Source organism: Chaetodon auriga, chromosome 13 (genome assembly GCF_051107435.1).
Source record: "Chaetodon auriga isolate fChaAug3 chromosome 13, fChaAug3.hap1, whole genome shotgun sequence".
Lineage (NCBI taxonomy): Eukaryota > Metazoa > Chordata > Actinopteri > Chaetodontiformes > Chaetodontidae > Chaetodon > Chaetodon auriga.
In genome coordinates, this window is record NC_135086.1 from 8,897,408 (window position 1) to 8,920,559 (window position 23,152).

At 43.6% G+C, this 23,152-nt stretch overlaps 3 protein-coding genes across 4 annotated transcripts in view; 1 reads left to right on the top strand and 2 right to left on the bottom strand.

Moving 5' to 3' along the window:
- The window catches only part of lims2 (LIM and senescent cell antigen-like domains 2), a 28,249-nt gene extending 25,877 nt beyond the window's left edge, over positions 1-2,372 (bottom strand). Inside the window, exon 1 of one of the 2 annotated variants that reach the window (XM_076747177.1) lies at positions 2,171-2,372. In XM_076747177.1, coding sequence (XP_076603292.1) covers positions 2,171-2,202 — 32 coding nt within the window. In that variant the 5' untranslated portion in view covers positions 2,203-2,372. The remainder of the gene's footprint in view (positions 1-2,170) is intronic. The other variant, XM_076747180.1, reaches the window with a different exon arrangement.
- Positions 2,373-4,467: 2,095 nt separating this feature from the next.
- gcc2 (GRIP and coiled-coil domain containing 2) lies at positions 4,468-22,279 on the bottom strand. The gene is made up of 24 exons (XM_076746795.1): positions 22,074-22,279; positions 21,288-21,350; positions 21,057-21,141; positions 20,878-20,957; positions 20,605-20,709; positions 19,931-20,435; positions 17,792-19,707; positions 17,547-17,598; positions 17,278-17,378; positions 16,874-16,972; positions 15,993-16,112; positions 14,998-15,162; positions 14,180-14,284; positions 13,197-13,359; positions 12,872-12,972; positions 12,531-12,608; positions 12,262-12,399; positions 11,486-11,607; positions 11,013-11,189; positions 10,624-10,832; positions 8,654-8,881; positions 8,289-8,428; positions 6,579-6,780; positions 4,468-6,340 (listed from the first exon to the last, which is right to left on the bottom strand). Exons 1-24 carry the CDS (start codon positions 22,077-22,079, stop codon positions 6,267-6,269), a joined length of 5,034 nt encoding a protein of 1,677 aa, XP_076602910.1. The 5' UTR covers positions 22,080-22,279; the 3' UTR covers positions 4,468-6,266.
- Positions 6,995-8,218, top strand: tmem223 (transmembrane protein 223). Its single transcript, XM_076746796.1, has one exon. It carries the CDS (start codon positions 7,151-7,153, stop codon positions 7,916-7,918), a length of 768 nt encoding a protein of 255 aa, XP_076602911.1. The 5' UTR covers positions 6,995-7,150; the 3' UTR covers positions 7,919-8,218.
- Positions 22,280-23,152: the final 873 nt, after the last annotated feature.

Consider the following 23,152-nt stretch of genomic DNA (forward strand, 5'->3'; position numbering starts at 1 on the left):
TGACTTGTTATCTTATGTCTGTGCTGTCTGCTTCGGTTTTCTTCTACAGTATGTGACACGCAGTTAAACAGCCGTTCTTTCCACACGTTTCCTCTCGCTTCTCCAGCATTTGCTGCAATGTCCGTAGCATTAGCATTAGCTAAGAAGTCAAATTTCTGACTCGAACTTCTAATTTAACACCTCATCATTTTAAAACATGTCATACAGAGTGATGCATATGACAGGACGTCCTTGTGTAGAGAATGACCTTATGTATCATGAATGAAAGCAGCAATTCTATCCATTAAAAACGCTTTTTCACAGATTCAATTTTACTGTTTTTCTGTTCATTCTTGCAGAAAGCAGACATCTACTACTGATACTAATAAAAGACCTGCGTCACAGTAAATGTGTTATATTGTGTACACACTGGTTGGCCTTTGTTGTGCTTCCAGAGGATTAAGATCACGGGACACCCACATCTTCCGATGAAACCTCAGTAACTTGAGCTACTATTGAAGCCCATTGTACCTCGTGTTAAAAGTCGATAATTCAACGCAGTATTAATAAGATACAGGATGCGTGAGTTGCAATAAACATTTCACACTCAAGTGTATGAAGTAGGAGTTTCTGAAATCTAATGCAGACAGTCCAAATCCTGCATCACACAAGTTCCCCGCTCTTCCAAACAAGGACAAGTCCACACTGGAGACAGGGACATTCTTCTAAGCTCCAGTTGTATCAACACAGTGTGAAGTCAGATAAAAGTGTAATGCGTTGGGAATGCAGCAATGTTCGGGCCTTTAAGAGACTCTCCCTCTGAGCTTTCAGTGTCCATGGCGCTTTATGAAAGCCAGATTCATCCCATGCCATAATTAACTGCGCAGTGCACACAGCAGCATTCACACCAGTGGAAAAAACACAGCTCTGAACGGCCGTCCCCGGGGACTGGATGGTCAGGAAGTGGTTTGGAAAGCAGTAACTACTGTCCAGTGAGTTTGTGTGGACATTCCTGCGCAGGGAGGAGGTTGATCAGCAGAAAATGGAGGAACATCCTCTTTCCTTCTTTTAAATTTCTTCCTCTGCTATTCTGTGTGCTGTCACTTCTGTCTAATGTGCGAGTGTAAGTTGACATCAACATATCAAGTCAAGCCTTTAAAGATATTTTGGCTTTTTATTATTGAACCTGCAATTAGTGTGGGCAACCGTCAATTGAAAGACAATTAATTGAGAACTATTTTGACATCCAATTTATCATTTCAGTCTTTTTTTTTCATAAAACATGTCAAACATTTGCTGGTTCCAGCTTTTTAAATGGATCAGTGATAAAAATGAATGAATGAGTGAAACGAAAGACCGATTAAAAACTGATTAAAAAAAATCTAATTGAGAAAGCAATCAGAAGCTTTAATGATGCAATCACTTGACAAAATATGTGTGTGTGTGTGTGTGTGTGTGTGTGTGTGTGTGTGTGTGTGCCCGCACCAGTTAGCCCCCTTATGAAAAGATAGTCAGATAATTCTTCTGGCTATTACTGAATCTGTCATAAAATAATTAATTCCGAATTCAAATCAGCAAAACTTCATTAATCTTCCTGATATTTAAAACGGAAGTTGGTAGAGCTGCTAAGAAACAACAGAGCTAGGTTAGCTAATTCAGCTAGCTGTCAGTTGCTAAGTAAATTAGCTATCTGACATCTTATGCTCCATTAAAGATCCATATCAAATTTGTTGCATTGTTAACAATAACAACTTTAAAGTAAACTCCGCGAACGGAGGCTTTTCACCCCAAACTCCAGTCTGTAAAAGCTGATCGACAGTTCAACATCTCAAACCAACATATGACCTCTGGAAATCCATTAATAACACGATGGGGGGCGCTAGCGAGCAGTTCAAGTGACCAAGTTCAGATTGTAGCTATACAACATTAAAGTACATTAGCTGCAGCTACCTAGTGTGTCGCTAATGCACTTAAACTTTGAATGATAAAAGCCATTTTCTCCCATACATACAAGCACCGTTAAACTGGCAGCTTTCTAAATGGGGTTTGTCATGACTGAATCATCCATGAGAGAATGGAACATACCGGGGCTGCGTTTTTTTCACCCCCGTCCATCGAAAAACTGTCAACTTCCCAACTTATCAGGCAAGAATGTCTGGTTTAGGGAAACACTTCAAAACTTCTCACTCACCCGTTTGTCATTTCCGTAATGCCGAGCATCATGCCGCTCCCTCCCGGACCAGGCTTGAGCTTTCAGACTTCAGCTGCAGATGTCCAGATGTTGTCCAGTCTGGGATGTAGCGTTGGCCAGTGTTGGTCTTCATACAGTGGGAAGAATGGCGAAAACGGGCCTCGCCTCAGTTCACCAGCCGTCAAGACAGACTCACCGGAATATTCCACTTCCGCTTTTGACTTTCAAAATAAAATTTAATTCTCTAAGCTTGTCACCAAAGTTCAGCTATCTAAAGTAAGTCAATAAAAACAAAATTTCATCAAAATACTAACAAAATAAAATAATGGAAATGTCTACACATTCAAGTATATAGTTTTTGATCTGCATGATACATCATAGGTAGGCGTAATGATTTTACAAAGATGATGTAATATTCCAAAGAAATGAAAAATAAAGCACAGTGAAGGTGGAAATCTTCTCCTGTGTCTGTGCACAATATGTTTTCAAGTACAGATGTACTGTGTTGCACATTCTCTACATATTTTCAGTGTTTATACATGTATAGGCATATTTGTACTTTATATATATAACTGTATGACCTCCTTGTAAATATAATTTTAGTTTTCCTGTTAATTCCTTCCTTTGATGCTCCTTTTATTTTTGCTTTGTACATATCAAAAATTTGAATATTTGTTGCATGGAAGGAGCTGCACCTACATTTCATGGTGCAATCCTGTGTTGTATCATGACAATGAAGCTGAACTTTGAATCTTGAACCTTATATCAGTTTTTTGTTTGGATAATGGCAGATCATAATACTTTTTTGATTTCATGTCTGTTCAGCAAACTGTGACTGTCTTGAAAGCAGATTTGCTCACAATCAAAAGTCAGTGTTGATCCCCGGTTTTGAGCTATGCTGTAACATAGAAGCAATTCTACTGATTTTTCCACAAAGGACATTTTGACATGTCACAGTCATCACGTGTAAACAATAGAATTGATAATGGTTGAATTCCATTTAGCCGTTTCAGTTTTGGGGCTCTGCTTTTGTGCATTCTGGCTCACTGTCAGACTCAGGCCCAGTCAGAAAAAAAGCCATTGTTACTGTCATTAGTTACACCTGACAGTAACATCTGAAAAGGGCCTGCTGCCAGCCATGTAAATTATTGAAATTTTGACACTTTTTTCAAGGTTATTTTCTTTCTATCAGCAGCTAATTTTGTTATGTGCAAATAAAAAGATATTTTTAAAAATAGCAATAGAAAAAAACAAACACAACCGGGGCTTCACACCACATTTCTAATGGCACTAATTAGACCAATCCATAACCCATCGAGACAAACAGGCTCACATTTAACAGAACAGACTATGCTTTTATTTTGAAGGCCAGAGCGCTCGCCAGCTGTTTTTGCGTGTATCTGCGGCAGCTTCTCGTTCAGTCTGTGAGGTTCCACCGCTGGAGAATTACAATTTCGGTTTCAAAGCCAGAGAACGACAAGACCCGCCCTGTGAGCTCAGCGCAAAGACGTGTTTGTATCGACAGATTAAACGTTATTCGTCAACACACTGATGCAGGATGCTGCTCCCGCATCCTCTGTGGTCTATGTGAAGCATCAGTTCAGGATATATGGAAAGTCTGACTTTTCATTTTCTGGCCGCCGAAAACTATCCAGAAGTTCAACATGGCGAGTGGGTGCCATGAGGAAACACACATCCCACATCAAGATCTTCATAGCGAGGTTTTGAAAAAGTCATCCACGGGTTGTTACAGACACATTTTAATGGAAAGAATGTGCTTCCTGCCACCTCTCTGCAAGGATCTGCAAAACGAGTTTAGAGGATAAAACGAATAGGAAAAAATAATAGGAAGAAAAGCTTCAGTGAGGTGTTAATGATGGTGCTGCTCTCCAGGGAGGAGAGCGCAGATAATAGCATGTTTACCTTTCCTTCCAGTGGCTGTAATTTGTTGTTTCCTCCCCTGGCTGCGTCATGATACTAGAAACCACATATATTTCCTTTTAAGGAGAGCCCCTGCACCCCCTTCCCTCTCACTGGAGGGATGAGGTCTTTCATAGCAGGAAAAAATGCACAACAGCTAAAAAAAAACTATGGCTACTGTACATGAGCTCACACTCCAAACAGACCGAAGTTGAGAAACTGATGATGTTCGAGCAATAAAATTAAGGATTCACAGGCCTGAAAACAGGAGGGGAAATGTTAACACTGCCGATGCTCGTAATGACCTGTCGATGCAAATGTCAAAATGCATCATAATGAATGAACATGCAAAGCTGAACGCAAAGCAATCAGAAACATTTTCATCCATGTTGAGTTTATTTTAGTTTACAGGCGGAAATAACTAGTTGTTGTAATGTGTTCTACAGTGAACTAGTTATACTGGAAATGCTCCCTCATTCTTACCCAGATAAGATTTTGCGGTTACAGTAATCTCTCCATAGCTTCTGCTGAGGTTAACAACCAAAACATATAAGAACTGTAGATACAAATACATTCACTTACGCTGAAGGAATCACAAAAAGCTGCCACTGGAATGAGAAAACGAACAAGCCAGTTATCTCCTTCATTGGTAGGATGCGAGCAAAAATGGACTCGTGTGATGTGGGTGGATGTGTGCTTCACTTGGAGGTCAGAGGTCGTGGCCAGGCACTGTGAAAAGCAGCACCCAGGGGTCTGATAGGGAGTCTTGCTCAAGGACACTTTAGCAGGTTGGGTGTGCCCGCTGTCATGGGGGCCGTCCTTCAACGAGACAGCGGTGCAGATGAAGTCGCAACAAATCTTTCATGTCCAGTGATTAAACAGCAGCACAACAACTGACGCGTCATAAAGTATTCCCAAAATACTCACAGAAACCATTACGATAATGATTTGGCATTAAATAATAACAACCACAACACACAGTAACAACAAATTACACAGTAACCAGAATAAAACCACAAATCAACAGTCGCTACAGGATATGAATCAAAGCTCAAAGAAAATACACCTGCTCCTGATTTCAGAGTGTGAGGCATTAGTGAACAACTGCAAAATCAGTCAGAAAAATGTCTAAAGATGCTCTTTATGATCATGTGGTGTCAGTCATGTTGGTCAGGTGAACCTGAGAATGTAAGAACGCGCTCTCCTTCGTACTGAACTGAGATTATGATAGACATACCAGAAAGACTGAAATGGGCCGCAGCGGAGGTTTAGCACGTTTCAGCCCAGTGAGTAAAATCACACAGACTTCACACAACTGCTGATTGTTTTCCAAAACACGTTAAGTTTGAGCTTTTTTTTCTTCTTCAACGCAACAGTTGGCAAAAATAAAAGCAGAGAAGATGTTTTCTCTGATGTATCGTGCAAACTTCATGCTGATTTTCTTAATGCACAGAATAGAAAAGAATGGCTGCCTCTGAGGTGATTAAAACACATTGAAAAATCTTTCAAAGCTTCAGTATGCCCTTGGAAACCGTTGAAAGACGTGTAAAGCGTGTGTGATTTGTACCAAATGAGCTAAACTTGAGCATAGTCCTTTAAGTGCACCGTGCTACAGAGCGCAAGCCCATTAGAAGTCAAGTAAAATGTTGTGATATCATGCCGCTAACTATGCAGTTATCCCACAATTCTTGCACATCTTGTGCTTTGTACAATGCTGTGATTATATCGTGTTATACAAATAATGTATTATATCCACTCACAATGTTTTCGTACTGCTAATGATGCCTAATAAGCCCCGCGTCAAGGAGGAGAAACCTCACGTCCAGTAAAGCTTGTTATAAATATGTGTCAATCGTGAGAGTAAGGAAGACAGAACTTTGTCACAGTTAACATTCATTGGTAAGAGACTCGTCTAACTATTGCACCGCAAATTCAAATCAATCTTCATGTCAAATGTTTGGTTGGATTTCTGCAACACACACTTCCTTGTTCTTATCTGATACATTCCTTGGTCCCTTGGCCCGTGTTGGTAAATGCCCCAGTTAAGCTTCCGCTTTTGCCACTATGTCAAGCATCACTGCTTAGTATGGGTTTTCAGAAAAAGGCCCAGTAACATCTGTCCTCTTCCTCCTCCTCCTCATCCTATTGTTTTTATCGGGTTGGTCGATCATTAAGTCTACCTGATCCCAGACCAGCTGTGGAGATAGGAGGTCCAGCCTGAGCCCCGATTCCCAGACCCCTCTTCCTCACCTGCACGAAGGAGATCAAAGAATCATCACTGACAGTTAATTCTGTTGCACTTCACTAACCTGGTGAGGAAAACTAAAAACAGAACAAGAGATTTGGTGCTCTTAAATACTGCAGCAGATAAGCAGTCTGGTCAGTGGCCGGATTGCTATTTTTTTCTAAACAGTACTGACTTATTCTTTATGTGTATTTTAGTTTAGATCTCATGTGATAAACCTTTAAAATAAAATGACTTGCTTACCTTGTGCAATGGCAGCCAGTTTACTTTTCTCCTCTGGGCTGAGCTGCAGCATCGTGTGAATGACAGGCAGAAGCGCCTGCCTCTCGCTGCCGGATCGCAGGAAGATGAACTGCAGCAGGACGTTCTTCAGATACTCCAGGTTGGCCACGCTCTTCTCCCTCTCCTGGTTTCGCTCCAGACGACGCAGCTCACTCTTCAACAGCTAGCAGGTAGAAAGTATCAGCGGCTTTAAACGACAAAACCATCAGCTTTGACAAAGTTCCTCCATGTAACATCATCAAACATTCGTTAATATATTTTAATAGTCATTAAAACATTTTTCCTTTCTTGGTTTTTATAGTATATTCGACCGTTTAATGAGCGGCAATTAATTTTGGTCGGCGCTGCTTTCCGTAACCGAATGTTACGTCACACATAACAAACATGGCGGCGCCCTCTGTGGTGCAGCGCCCTACTGTGTTGGCAGAGAAGCGTTAAAACGCGAGTAATAAGAACGATTTCCGGGTGTACACTATCGTAGTTGAATGATCAAATAGTTTTGTGAGGATTTTTGTCGTTTTTCGCTGTGAGAAATGGGTTTACAGCGTTTGCTCTGCGGGGCTCTGGAGTGTTACTCCAGACAGCTTCGACTCGTTAGTATTCAGCAAAAAGTCATTGGAAATGCGTCTCCACAGACCTCTCTGGCAGGTCTGTGCAGCAGGATATTCGTCCACACAAGCCGCCTCGGTGTCGCTCATAGAGAGCTGGTGGGCCGCCGCAGCCTCTGCACTTCCACCCAGCCCTCAAGGGACGTCACCCTGTTCGAGCACGACAGGAGCCGCTTCTTCCGCCTCCTGTCCCTCTTCTGCGGCGGGCAGTTTCTCTTCTGGACGTACCTGGGCCACTTCGCTTACACCGGGCTCAGAGACACGCGGGCTTCTACGGAGAAACGGAAAGCCATCGCGCCCACCACCACAGGGCTGGCTGGGATGTGGAGTTTTGAAATGAACCTGGGCTCAAACGCCTGGAGGTACGGCTTCACGCTGGGATGCCTGGCGATAGGAGCAGGGATAGCCGGGCTCGGTCTTCTCTTTTGCCGGCGCTCTGTCAGCCAGGTGGTTTTACACAAAGGTGGGACGATGGTGACAGTTTGCACGCAGTCACCTTTGGGACCAGGCCGAGGGCAGAGAATAACAGTCCCGCTGTCCCAGGTCGCCTGTCACGCTCACAGGCATGAGGCCCCCTCCTTCATCCCTCTCAGGATCAAAGGACACAAGTTCTACTTTCTCCTGGACAAAGAGGGGACCGTGAACAACGCCAGGCTGTTCGATGTCACTGTTGGGGCTTACCGGCCAGTGTAACGTGTGGTTATTACACCATTTCCAAAATGCCTATGTTAGGACACCAAACACCAATGAAACACTGATGTGATTTTACACGGCTGCCAAACAAATGTCAGTTTCTGTTTGTCTCCAATTAAATGAAATCTGAGATCAAATATGGACTAATGTACGTCAATTCATGCCTAGTATTGAACATTACATACCCCTATTGATAAAAAATTAAATACTTCAGAGGCGTGTTTTAAAATATACTTTATAAATAATGAGTAATTTGAAATTATACAGGTATCAAGAAATTTTCAAAGCATTTGCTGTGAAATTAAACAGATTGATATGTTTGCATTTTCTGCCTGTGTGTGTGTGTGTATGTGTGTGTAATTACACATACTGTGATCTGCTCCATGAGAACGGCATTGGTGGCCTCAGTTTCATGCAGGAGGCTGTTCATGTGCTCCATGCTGCGGGTGGCTGTGCTCAGCTTTTGACTTAGCTCTTCTTTGGTTGGCTCCACCGTCCACACAAATGGCTCTACACACCAAACCAAAAGACGCGGACAAGTCAACGGTCGTGGTTTGAGAAAGTCATGGGCATAGAGGTGGATGTGCCTCAGCTCAGGTGTCAAGGATGAGTAACCAAGTACTGTTTCTGACTGCCATGTTTGAGTCAGAGACTGAATGACAGGTGAAGTACTGCACATGGTGCTTTTATAAACTGAATAATTGTTAAAAGTGGCAACTCTTCCCTCTAACATACCTTGTTTGGGGTCTGGGGATGTGAGAAGATGCTCCAGAGAGGGCAGCGGCGTCAGAGCAGGAGAGGGGCTCTCAGTCTCTGTGGTCTCCATGCCCTCGCCCTCCTCCCTGGCCATAGACTGGAGGTCACTGAGGGCCATCAGTCCCAGCCCGGCCTGGTTCTGATCCACGTTTCTGCGCTGGGGGTCTGATGCCAGGGGCTTACGTCCAGACTGGGCCGACACTGAAACTGAGAGAGTGGAAAGGTTTGTGGGAGAGCAAATTTTCTAGCAGGTGAATACGAGCATGTTAACAAGCAACATACAAGCTTTCAATAAACCTAGTTTTTGACTTAAAGGGATGTACTTTAAACTATTCTTTAAATTTTAGTTTAGTTCTCTGCAAAACGAGGTTAGTGTCAACTCCAGTGGTCTTCTGCTGTCAGTGATCATGTCTTAAACAGTGTGTTGACTGTATTTATAATTATCTTTGGTTTGAATCATGAAATAGATTTTTACTAAACCAGCTGTCACTGTAATTAACAACAACAACAACGATCAATCCCTTACCACACCAAACACAATCCCTACTTCATCGACCACAATCGTAAGTGAGTGTCCTACTTCATTGTGACATGAGGGGGCACCAGACACACTCCGGTGTTCACCATTCAGCCGGCATACACAATGACAACAAGTGTGCAGAGAGAAGGGTGAGGCGCTTGAGGGAGTGGGTGGACAAAAGAGAAGATTGTGATTAATGGACCTGAGACTGAACCAAAAGAGCAGACACCAAACAATCCCCCTCACCTTCCCACCTCCAGTCTGGCGCTCTGCCTCCTCACCCTGTGCAGCTGAGCGAGAGGAGCGGGACACTGAAGTCCTGCTACGTGCACGTATCTTTCTTTTTCTGTGCATAAATGCATAAGAGTTTGACCAGATTTTGTCGTCTGAGCAGGATTCAGAATACTAACAATTACACTTATGATTTCCTGATGGCTGACACTCCTTATTACAGAGAGGATGTGTGCAGGTATAATCGATCAAATCTGTTACAGGCTCAGCACTCGAGAGGACAGTTTCAAGATAAATCAAGCTGTAGTCGTAGAAGACAGCAATAGGGAAAAAGGCCATCTATTCACAGAGGAATGAATTTCCTGGACATGATACGATCCACAGATAAGAGTGCGTACAGCAGAAAAAGCTGCTGCCTCCATTGGTTTCTTGTAAAAAAAACAAACTGTTTTTAGATTGAATATTTGCAGTTTGTGTTTATGTACTGTTTGATTGTTTAGATTAAAGAGTAAATGGCGCAAAACATGTCAATGAATATAGATCAATTTTACTGTTTGTTACAAGTGATTCATAAAAAAAAATATGAAGCCAGTAAAAATTGTCCAGGCGTCCAGCAGCTTTATGACCCACCTGCCCACTAGGGCCGGTAAATCACACAGATGTCGAACTAACTGCCATGAAAGCCAAATATAGTGGTGAAAACGCTCAAATATGACTTTCAGTAATATTGGCTCTTTTTACCGGGCTACTCCATGTGTGAGCCGCTAATGATGAGCCTCTCCAGATGCCACAGTGAGCTGTTTGCCCCACTGAGAGGCGGGAACAGAGCTGAGGAGCCTCGCCAACACCTGGCCATAATGAAGTGACAGAGAAGCAACACGCACACACACATCCCTTTCCTAGTCATTACTATGTGTGTATTTGCTGTTTGACTCCAGAGGGCAGCTGTGTGGGAGGTGATGAATGAGCTTTCAGTGCCGCTCTTCTGGTAAACACACCAGAAAAGCCGAGTAAACAAGATGGAAAAGTTCAACGCACTTGATGCTTTCACGGATCTCTTTATAAGATATCAATCATGCACCCCTTGAGCTTCCTGTTGTCTATTTTATATCTCCACTGCTACTCCGTGGACAGAATGAGGCACTTCTAGCTTGATAAATTTAAACGGATTGCGTTTGAGATTTGCCTCCACGCTTACTGTTCTGGCTCTGCAGGGTGAAGAGTTGCTCCTCGACGCGGGTCAGCTGGCCCTGCAGGGTCTCCACAGTGGCCCGGTGGTCGTCCTGCAGCTTCCTCAGCTGCTCCCTGTAGGTCTGCCGCTGGGTCTCGACCTGGGAGGACAGGTCAGCCTGAGCCTGGGACAGATCTGACCGCAGAGCCACGTTCTCCGACTGCACCGACAGCAGCCTGGAGGTGGAGACAGAGTGAGAGGAGACTGAGGGAAGAACTTACAGACTGTTCAGTGAAAACTACTGGAAAATATATTTAATAGAGAAAACAGTTATAACAAATCACAGAGGCAAAGGGACCGTGAGAGAACATACATCAGCATGACAGTATGGTAAGTTCAAGGAAAGACAGGGTCACCTCTCGCGGAGCTCAGCCTCCTTGCTAATGGTTTCCTGGAGGATTTTGTTGTGTCTCTCCAGCAGAGTGTCGTGCTCAGTCTGGAGCTGCTGCAGCTCTGCTGTGCTGCTCTGGAGGTTCTGATGGCTCTCTGCCAGCCTCGACCTCAGCTGTTCTACCTGAGAAGACAACTGCTCCCTGCCAGACACACCACATATTCATTATCCTCACATAACAGTCTTGCAGTGTTAACTGGCTCATACTGCTAATTAGTGTTGACTTAAATATGCTTCACTGAGCAGCTGCTTTTGCACCTGAGATATACAAGCTGGGTTATCTCAGCACTGACAACGCAAATAGCTTTTGCTTTTACACAATATGCAATATTTATGAAGTAATTATTTGTTTGTTTTGGCTTGAAAACATCTAGAAATGCAGCCTTTGTATAGTTATATTTCTTGTTATGTCTGTATACTACTAGGTGTTGTCCTTACCTCTCTAATTTACCAGAGTCTCCGTCACTCTGGCCAGTGGTTTTGCTCTTCTGCTGTTTGAGCACATTGTGGACTCGCACCTTGTAACTCTCAAATTCACCGGCTGTTGCCATAAGCTCAGCCTGGAAGCAGCACAAAGATTAAGGAGAGATACACAGTGAATTACATTTTTCAACATCGTTCAATGATCTGATCGATGACCACTCTATGACTTTACACATGCATTTCATTTTGCATGTCCACCTCACAAGGTTTCACTTACATTGTACTGTTTTTTATTACCAATCTTGGACATTAGTGAGGAGTGAAGAGGATTGTTGGACCGATTTCTGAGAACTGTAAGTTAATTACAGCTATTTATATGAAAACATACAGTAGTTTCTCTTTTCATATCACTATGATTGAAAGGCCTTCGGTCAAAGCATACAAGCAATTAAAAGTTGTCGCCCTATGAACCTGAAACCTGAAACGAGTATTTTTCACAATTTTTTGACGTCGCAAAGAAGAAACGATTAATCAAAAATAATTGAGATTTTAATAATGAAAATGGTCACGAGTTGCAGCCCTATATAACACTGCTCTCTGTAAGTACTGAGTACGAGCTGCTGCAACCTTCCATTAAATTCATCAGAGTTGGCAGTGTCTCCTACTGTTGCAGCATCTCAAATGAAACTGCTGATGTGATCTTTGGTAATGCACTTTACTCTTACTCCATTCTGGTGGAGCTGTTCGCTGCTCTGTGTGTGACAAATGACACATTTAAAGTGTGTGTGTACCTTAGCAGTGTCTCTCTCCTGTTGCAGGCTGCTGATGCGTTGCTGCAGGGAGCTGCCGGTTCTTTGTTGCTGTTCCACCGCAGACCTCAGCTGCTCCTGCAGACGATGGCGCTCGGCCGTCAGCTCGCACACCTCGATCTCAAAACACAAACACACACACACTTCAACGTGTGACTTGCGTAGGACTGAAATTCTGATTTGTAAAAGTACAGATTTCATGAAAATGTATCGCTGACAAAAGGTCTTCTAGGAAGTGCTGGCCGTGTTACCTTGGAGCTTTCTAACTGCTGCTGGTGAGCCTCCAGCTCCCCTTTCAGAGAGGCCTGCAGCATCATGAGGGAGCTTTCCTGCACGTATGCACAACACGCACAACACACACACACACACACACACACACACACACACACAGAAATTGTAAATGAATACACCCATGTACTCGAACATGGCAACAAACAAATGATTAACTTTCCCAACATCTCCAAGGCCTCTCCCACAATCATGCCCACACATGGTTGCATAACACTATTTACATTCATCAGGCAGCAGTGTTACACACACCCACACACCCACACAACCACACACACACATGCACACACACACAGAAACAGACCTGTTTCTTGGCATCGGCCAAGTCCTTTTTGGTCTTCACCAGCAGCTGTTTCATCTTGGAGGTCTTCTCCTCCCCCTGGTCCAGCTGGGACTTCAAAGCCTCTGGAGACACAAATACACATGCGCAGACACATGTATGCAGACACACACACACACACACACACACACACACACACACACACACACACAGACAAGTAAAGACAGTTTAGGTGAAATACATGCTGTAGGCTTTTCATTTCAGGACATCTTTTTCCCGTGTGTGTATATATATATATATATAAAGGATAAAGGAGTTAATACATCGTACTTGAACAATTCACACATACCAATTTCCTGTTTGAGTGTGTTCTCCTTCTGGGTCAGTGTGTTTATCTGGCCCTTCAACTCCTCAGCACACTCATCTCTATCTAAGAGTTTGGCGTTGAGTTCTTTCACCAGGCGTTCGTAGTCGGCCATCTCCATGTCCAGCAGAGAGCTCTGCTGCGCCTCCTAGAGGCAGAGCCAACATATTACATCATGACAGTGAACAAAGCCAAACTCTCATCTCCCCGTCACTTCACTGATGTCAAACTTTAAGAGCAAGAAGAATAGATGTGACATGTTTTTCAGGAGATTTCATCTGTGATTGTGTGTGAGACTGGTGAGGAACTTGCAAGGCTTAAGGCGCCTTCAGTGGCTCTCACAGCAATTTAGGACCTGACCTTTAAAAGTGCTAAATTCTTGAAACATGAAATGATTACATTTCTGGACATACAATTAAATGTTGTCCAGTCAAAGTGGTGAGAGAGCAAGGACATATTTTTGTGGCTATTAAACTGAATGTATTTCTGCTGTACTTAAGTGATCCCAGTGAAATTAACAAGAATTTTTTTTATCTTTGATCATGATCTAATAATACTGCTCAATTTAGATATAATTCCTTGGTAAATGTCTATCTTTTGTATGATGATCTTCGCTAAAAAATGTATAGCGCCCAATGCATCATCGGTTTTTTATCTATATTCTCAGGAATCACAGTGTCAGCCTCAAAAATGCCATGTTTGTTTAGCTGTGCTACCAATGTGGACACATGACAGAGTCAGACCTCCTGGCAGGTTCCACGTACCCTGCTGAACCATGCAGGGCTGCACTAATGGAAAAGAAACAACAGCTCCTGTGCTGCGGGCTAGAATTGCTTTCTTTCTCTGTGAGAGGTGCTGCTGTAGCTGCAGGCCGGCCATCACCAGTCCAGTCGCTTGACTAGACAGGCCCTCTGAGACACTGGTGTCTCAGGAGCTGCGTGTGTGTGTGTGTGTATGTGTGTGTGTACCTTGCGTAGTTGCTCCAGCTCCTGGGCAGTCTGCTGAGACTGCTGCTGCTGCTTGCGGAGCTGGGCTGTCAGCTCTTCTACCTCCTTCATGGCAGAAGACAAGTCCTGGAAAAGCAAGCAAACACACATACACAAACACACACGAATGGGTTTTGTACAGTGTTCACTTCATATTTATATAATTTCATCAACCTTTAAAAACCTTCAGTAGTGTAAGTCTTATAAGTGGTTTAAAAAGATGTGAGGATACGTCAAGACAAACTAGGTTTGTCTAAAATTTCACCCCCTGCAGGTGGGTGCCAAAGAGAAAGTGTCAAAACCTGCAGCTCCTCAAATGGCCGCTCGAGGCTGGCTACAGAAGTGAGTCAATCCCCATAGACCTCCACATTAAAATGCCTGACTTACCGGCGGAAATAAACATGTTTCCAGCCTGGTACAAAAAACATTTCTGGTCTCTATAGCTAATTCCCCTAATCATGACAATTGCATGGGGATGAATTTATATATATAGTTTAGATTATATTAAGACTTAAAGTTATGCTTAATTATGGGCATGGCTGCTTTGAGTGACAGCTCGTTGCTAAGTTTCAGCAATCAAGCTTCATTCAGCCCGCCTCAGCTCCACCCTTGCTCCACCTCTTTGCTCATTTTGGGAATAGCCGGGAGTTTTGTTAAGTCAGGCGCTGCCAAGATGGCGATGGCTGGAGCCACTGTCACTAAGCTTCAGGAACCTATGGATGACGTTATGGAGATTACGGCCATGTTTCATACAGTCTGTCCACAACAGTAGAAGAGTATCTATCTCTCCTCATTTCTACCTTGATCTTCTGCTCTTTCATGGCTCTCTCGGCCAGCAGGTCTCTTTCCACACCGGCTGACTGTCTTTGCAGCTCCTGGTTTTGAGCTTCCAGGTGCCTCACTGAGCTCCTTGTGGTCTCCATACTGGCCAGCAGGTCCTCCTTCTCACTGCTCATTGTGTCCTTCTGCAAAAGCAGAGACAGTCCATGTTACTGTCCCTGTTAGCCGATAAAGAGGCTTTTACCAAAAAACAGAATGAACCGAGAATATTCTATGATCCTGCAAAATCTCATTGAAAAGAAGATTTCCCACTGAGAAAATGCTGTTTTACATGTTTCAGACTAAAGATTTTCACCTGAAAATGTAGCCAAATGCGCCGAGCCTGCATGAATACACGTGACGCATCTGAAAGTCATTCATGCAAATCTGACAGCGGCAGGCTCTGAGGGCTTTCTCTGCAAGGAACACTGAACCAGCAGCAGCAGCAGCTACCTCCCATCATCTGTCAACTAAACACTGAAACTATGATTGGTAAACAGAGATGTCCAGACGTACTCTGAGATCCCTGACTAGCTTTCAGTCTGCCTGGCCCCCCTTGAGGCCCACGAGCGCACACAAGAATAAACCCGTGTCTCAGAAAATTGTGTTGCACTAGAACGCAGCAGATGGAAGCTATACTCTGCTCCATTTACCTGCCTGTTGTTCTCTCATTGGAAAGAAACCGTTATGAGCTTGGGGAGCGAAGAATATATAAACAAAATTTCTCCCCCGCTCACCCAGTCACATCTGATGGGCTATTTGTGGGTGCCGGGCTGTCAAGCATAGCTGGGTAAAGTGTCGCCGGCTGAAATGACTCACTGTAAATCAGATGGAAACGGAGTTATGCGAGAAGTATTGGCGAGATGTATAGCTGGACAAAATGGCTCTGCTTAGATTTACTGGAGGGTGAGAGCAGTTTGTGTGTTTGTTAGGGGTGATGTGCGGGTGTGTGTGATTGAGTGTGTATCTGTGTTACCTCTGTGACAGCACTGCTGAGTCGTTTGGTCAGCTCAGCAATCTGTCTCTCTGCCGCCTCCACCTTCTCTCTCTCCTTATCCAGTTGCTCTGTCTGCCTGTCGTAATCTATCTGCAGGTTCTACACACACACACACACACACACACACACACACACACACACACACACACATTCATTCATTACTGGAAGCTGGCTGAACAGCTCAGTGAAGGTAAACACTATGCATCTTCAATCTCAGCAGCGTTTACCTGAGAGTATGGGACAAAACTCTCATTAGGCACAACAGAGCGGTTTCTCCTCTAATGGGGACACAGTCGTAAAGCACAGTGCAGTCTGGGGGCTGCTTATGGAGACCTCTGGGAGTGACATCACGCAAAAAGTCTGGTTCAAAGCGAGCATGCTTCCACTTGCCAATTAGTGTATTAGCAACGCATACAATTAGTCAAATGTTTAACGATCAAAAACTGTCAGCTCATGTCGGGCTTCTCTTTCCAAGAAAATCTAATCATTCGGTTCTGCGATTTTCAATCAGGCCCGGCGGAAAACTACAACAAGGCACGGTGTAAATATTTCTGAGTGTTGTCTATAGTCTCACATGTCAAACACAATGCCAATATTGATTACATTATATATTAAGCAGTGCTCTATTATGGAACCTACTGTGAAGATTAACAAATATGTCCTTTCTATGCAACAGTATTTGACAAGTGCAATTCAACATATGACAGTGGTAGTTCTCTCATAATACCATGGCAATAGCACTTTTATGGGCAGTAGTATCTTTATGGCATTTAGCATTTTTATAATCTGTACATAATGTTGACATAAAAGCACTTAATGGATTACAGAACTTGAACAGGATATCCTAGCAGGTCTCCTACCTTGTAGCCTTCGGCCCCATGGATGATATCTTTCATAGAGCTGTTCACTTTCTCCCTCTCTGCTTTCAGTGATTCCACTTCCTCCTGGAGGGTTGCAACCTGGAAAAAAATCAAGGAAATTAGAGATTAACCTGAATACTGAGGCGAGCATCTATCTATAATCCATGTCTATCTGGTGTCCTGAACGTAAAACACCACTTTACCATGCTATACACTGCATAATGAGTCTGAATGCTTTTTGATATTAGAATTTCCTCCATAACCCTGATTCCAAAAAAGTTGGGACATTGTGTAAAACATAAATAAAACTGACTGTGACATAAATCCATGATTCCATGATATGTCATGTTCATGTTGAAAAAAAGGATACCAAGCTCATATTTAGAGTTTATGCTTCACTCTACCTCTTTCTTACTGATGTCCAGCTCCTTCTTTGCTTTGATGGCCACTGCCTTGATTTTGTTCATCTTCTCATCCTTGTCCTTGTGTTCTTTCTCCAGCAGAGCTGAGGGGAGCAGCAGTTAAATGGTCTGAATTTGTAATCTACGATGTATCACCTGCTCCAACGAGCAGGGAAACTAAATGTGTTTTTCAAGCACCGTGTATTTAATGAAATCACTTGCAGTTTGAAATGGATGTTACTCATTAACCTGGACGAGTGTCACCTCCATACCTATTTTCTGTGTGATCTCACTTTCTCCATTTTCCTCAGATGAAGCAGACTCCTGAGAGAGTGACAGAGGAAAAGCAGAGAAAGCAGCAAAAAGCAGAAAACATGAGAAAGAAAAAACACTCCAATTACATGTTAATCATTACTGTTTTTTGGTTTGAAACTTCCACCATCTAACATTTTTTGCTAATATCCAATATTTTGATCATTTTTATGGGAGAAACAGACACATGAGGAGCTCCACTCACCTGGAGAGCAGTCATCTCACTCCTCAACTGAGAGATGAGAAAATCCTTCTCTGTCAGCTGGTCTTGGAGCTCTCGTCTCACCTTCTCCATATTCTCCATGCCTCCCTCCATTTTCACTGTCTCCTTCTCTTTCTCCTCAGTCATGAGGGAAATGTGAGCCTGCAGTTTCTTGTTCTCCTCATTAATCCTCTCATTGACTGACTTCATGTCCTCCAGGTCTTTCTGCAGGCCTTCGGTATCCTTCACCACCTCCTCCAGGTTGTTTCTCAACATGTTCCTCTCCTGTTCCAGGTCCATGATGTGAGCCTGGAGCTCCTTTTGCACCTCCTCTGATGTTACTACCCCTTGAGCCTCCTCAAGACTACTCCTCAACAGGTTCCTCTCCTTTTCCAGCTCATCCACACGAGCTCTGAGCTCCTCAGCTTCTTTGGTGGAGTTTCTGTGTACTTCAGACTGATTTTCCTGCAGAGCTTTAATGGTGGCACAGGCCTGCTCTGCTTCCTCTGCCAATGAAGTCAACTTCGCCTCTAGGTGGTTCTTTTCAGACGTCTCCTGCGCCAGCTGAGCCTCCAGGGCTTCCAGCTTGGAGCCCAAAAGCTCCCTTGTTTCCTGGGCTTTGGAAAGCACAGAGGATGCCTCTTCCAGTTTCTGATGGAGGTCAGTCTTCTCTGTGGAGAGGTCTTTGATGGTCAGCTCTAAAGCAGAAACTGTCTCCTGCCTCCTGTCCACCTCCTCTTTCAAGCGCTCTTCTGTCTTTTCTCTCTCCTCTGTTAAAAGTTGCACTTCATCCTCCTTCTCTTTTTTCAGGCTTTCCATCTCCTTCTCTTTCTCCTCTCTGAACAAAAGTGCCTCTTTCTCTTTCTGCTCCAGCAGCTTCTCCATCTCTGTTGCTCTCTCATTGTTCAGCTTTTGCATTTCCTCTTCTCTGTCCTGAAGCTGGGAGAGTATTTTGTCTCGCTCTTCAGTCAGCGTGTTGACCCTCTCTTTCAGGTCTTCAGTAATGTTTTCCTTCATCTGCAGTTGGGAGACAATCTCCTCGTTCTGCCTGGTCAGTTCCTCAACAGAGTGCTTCAGTTCACAGGCTAAAGCTGTTTGTTCCTCCACACAGGACTGGCTTTTCTGCTCCTCACCTGCAGAAACTTCAAGCTTTAGCTGTAGGTCTTGTACGTTCTTTATCAGACCGTTTTTCTCCTCTGTAACCTCTCTCACCCTCTCCAACAGATCATCCCTCCCCTGGTTAAGTTCTTCTATCTTGTCCTGGAGTTCTTGTACAGTGTTAGCCCCTTGCTCCTTCATTGCTTTGTACTGAAGAACAAAATCTTTCGTCTTCTCGGTCAGCTCTACCTCCACACCATGCAGGATGTCTCTCATGTGCTGACACTCAGCCAGGGCAGAGTCTCTCTCTCTGGTCAAGGCCTCACACTGGGCCCTCAGCTCCTCTGGATTCAAGTGGTTTTGGTCTCCAGGACTGACTGCTGTCTCTTTGGGTTCACTTTGGAGGGTATCCTCTGCATCTTTGTGTGCTTCACCCTGTTGCTGGAACTCTTCTTGGACTGCTTGTTGGTCAGGGTCCAGGCTTACGGCTGCGTCACTGGGAGCACTTTCCCGGCTCATCTGCAATTCATTGATTTTGAACTCCAGCTCTTCTCTCTCCATCTGGAACTCCTCCCTGACCCTCTCCAGCTCTGCCTCGAGCTCACCCTTCACATTACTGAGCAGGGTGAGCTCATCCTGAAACATGGTGCTCTGGGCTTGAAGTTCTTCCAAGGCTGCCTTCAGTCTTCCAGCCTCCGTCTCCTCTCCATCAGCATGGTTGGTGTCACCCTGACTGCAGCCAGAGAGCTCCAGCATTTTGGCAATCCCCGACCCACGGGCAGGTTCCTCGTCTTCCTCTTGCACATCCTGCAGGTAGCTGTCTGGAAAAATAAGGCAAATGTTAACTTAAGGCTAATGTTAACTGAAAGATGATTTTAATTTCCATCCCATCAATGATGTAAACACATGCACACATACGTAATATATCTGGTAATACAATTGTCACAAAAAGCCTGATGTTTACATGACAAAAGGCTGTATGCACACAGTATGATAACTTGGAAAGGTGACATCACTCTTGCTCTAAATGAAGTGCTGTTATACCTTTGAGAGCGAGCTGCTCCGTCAGCTCCTCATGGAGCAACAGGAGGCGCTCCCTCTCAATTTCGCAATCCTCTTCCAGAGCCCTCATTTCCTCCTCGTGCTGCAGACTCTTCTGAGCCAGCTCCTCTTTCAGGTTCTCCACCTCCTGCTGGGCCTCTGTCAACTTCCTTTGGTGCCTCTCCTGCAGCTCGATCATCTCCTGCGATTTTTGCTCTTGGGTCGCTTTCAGTTCAGCTCGAAGGGCCTCCAGCTGAGCTTCTAGGTGACGGTGGACTTCTTCAGCACTCTCTTTTGCGCTGGCATGTTCAGCCAAGCGCTCCCTCTCTCGTTCACTCTCCCTCTGCCGGTCACTTTCTTCTCGCTCTTTCAGTAACTTCTGGAAATAAGCCACTTCTTCTTGGTGTTTGTTGTTAGATTTCTCAATGCTGCTCTCAAGGGTCTTGATCTTCATTTGGTGCTCTTCTATGACGCGGTCAAGCTCTCCTTGCAGCAATGCTAAATCATCCTAAACAAAATAGCAATTATGTAGGTGGGTTATGACAGTTTGATTATAAACATACGTGCATCAATGAATTGACTTTGCAGTGCAATGTCATAGTGTTCAGAGAACACGAGAATTCAGCAAAACTGACTGATTAACCAGCATTAGACATCATACAATATTTGTGTTTCACCTTGGCTTGCTGCTTATTCTTCTCTAGATCTTTACGAGATAGTGCAAGACTTTGCTGAGTTTCTGCCTTCTCCAGTAATAAGGCATCCATCCTCTCAGTCAGCTCCTATTACACACACACACGCACACACACACACACACACACACACACACACACACACACACACACACACACACACGATTCAGCATAAATGATGCAATATGAAATGAGGTACAGTGTGTTAACAGAGGAATATTCACAGCAGACACGCGATATGCTGGCGTACAAACAAACCTGTATCAGAGTGGAGTCATCTGAACTGCTGTGACTGATTTTGGATTGTTGTTTCAGGGATTCTACTTCTTTTTCCAAGTCTGAAAAAGGGAAATATAAATGTCACATAGTATATGCTATTGGCCCACAGAGCAAAAGAGTCAAACATAAACACAAGCGTTTACAGCATTTGTAGCTACCTGCACATCTGCTCTTCATCTTCTGCATGCCAGCCATCTGCTTCTTGGCAAACTTGATGAGGTCATCTTTGGAGAGTGTGTCCAGCTGAGAATAAAATACAAGGAAGAGAGACGTACATGAATCTGTATCAGTACATATCTAACCATGAATCATGTGTATACAAATGTAGACACATATGATAGATCTTGATAGACACTTAGAGCAATAACATGCTTGTATATGTGTAGTACCTTTGACTTGGCTGCACCTGCTGGTGACTGAGCCACAGCCTCTGCTCCGGTACCACCAGGGTCCTGTTTTAGTGAAAGGAAAAAGAGGAAATTACCTCATCATGACCTATTTAAATTGTAAGGTATGCAAATTTTTTTGTTTTACTACTTGACTTAGACGTGCCAGATAAAAGTCAACAGTCAGCACAGTATTTCCTTTGAAAAACCTCAAGTTTAATGTTGCTCTGATTGCCGGTGAAACTGCATTGTTGACAGCGCAAGTTTTCAAAGCTTTTATGCTTTATTAGGAGCCACTTTTCAATTCGGCACATATAGGCCAAGTACAAATGTGGGCTTTAAAAAAGGTTCGTCTTTCCAAGTGCCAGCGTTTTCACCAGCACACTGAATGGCGGAGGCGAGCAGGGTGAACCAACCCGGAAAGCAGACTTAGGGTAAGCCGACGTGGATAAAATATGTCCGCTGTACCAGAACAATATATCGCTAACCCTTCAGAGTATTGCCTGTTTTACCAAATGACATAACTTTCGACATTCAACCCACGTAATTACCGAAGTTTGGAATACAGTTCGGTGAGTAAACAGCACATAATGGGTAAGTGAACCTGCTGCGGGCTGTGAGGGTTGTCAGCCCTGTTTCAAAGTCCATTCACAATTAAACGTGAGTATCTTAGCGCCGATGTTACAAACGTCGGACCAGTACATCATTAGCTAACTTGAAGATGCTATATACTCATTACTACGTTGTGGCAGATTGGCTAAAGCTAATTCCTCGATTCTGAACATTTACCTCCATCTCAGTCGCAGTTTATCTACTCCTCCGTCTTCTGACACACACAGAGACACGACCGGTAAGTCGACCGGACAAAATCAAAGCTATATCTGAAATAATTTGCGTTTTATTGGAGATTTAACAAGATAACATCCATCTGTTTTGGTTTTGAGTTAACAGGCTACAGCATCGACTTGCTTCCGCAAACGTCAACCAAGTGACGTCAGCGAAATTTACGTCACGCATACAACAGGATGCCAGGAGGAAAGATATTGTACCCTTGTTCAATGTGCATGTTTTTTCTTTTCTTTGCCGTGGAAATGAAAAACTCTGGTAATAAAATTTAACTAACACCATTTGGACACAATTCCGTAGTTGCACCTGTACCTGGAGACAAAAATGTTATATAACAGTGGTATGATAGTCATATTATAATACAATAAAACTATAAATATGGATAGTAATGCATGTTCAAAACCTTTGTGTATAACCTGATATATAAGATCTTAGTAATGTAAGATACTGATCAACCATTTCTGAGTGTATACTTTTCATTCCCTAGTCATCATTTATTTGAATTCAGACTAAACTTAAAACTTTAAGTTAAATATTCAAATGTTTATCATAGTGTTGTAACTACACATAAACATCATACTTAAATTTTGTTTATCAGGTAAAAGGAGAAGTCATTGTGTGGTGCAGTGTATGCACAACTGTGTGTCTTTCCTCTGAACTGTTTGTAAAAACATGCAGTGGATAATGACAATAAGATATAGACTCCTCACTGACATTAAACGCACGCCTTAATGACAAACACATCTCGATGACCAGTATTTAAAAAGCTTCAGTGCGGAAATGAACAGAACACACAGACCTTGATTCGAAAGACAGAAGCTGCACAGACCTGCACAAATTTGTATGGTGGCTGCAGACAGCACATACTTTGAGAACCTAAAACTGTTCTGATTGTTTGTTTTTACTGTGCATGCAAGGCCATATGGGGCATAAAATCACCCCACAGCTGTCTGATGCTACCATGATGTTGTTTTTGGGACTTCTGTAGGGAGGTGAGGGTTATCTGCCCTCATGCTGACATC

What these genes read in the sequence shown, in the direction of transcription:
- gcc2 (XM_076746795.1), bottom strand. An exon ending in AGCAGTTAGAAAGCTCCAAG is followed by an intron (nt 12,400 to 12,530) that starts GTAACACGGCCA and finishes TTGTGTTTTGAG; the next exon opens with ATCGAGGTGTGCGAGCTGAC. An exon ending in GACTCTGGTAAATTAGAGAG is followed by an intron (nt 11,190 to 11,485) that starts GTAAGGACAACA and finishes TGTGTCTGGCAG; the next exon opens with GGAGCAGTTGTCTTCTCAGG.
- tmem223 (XM_076746796.1), top strand. Translation starts at nt 7,151, where the DNA reads ATGGGTTTACAGCGTTTGCTCTGCGGGGCTCTGGAGTGTTACTCCAGA.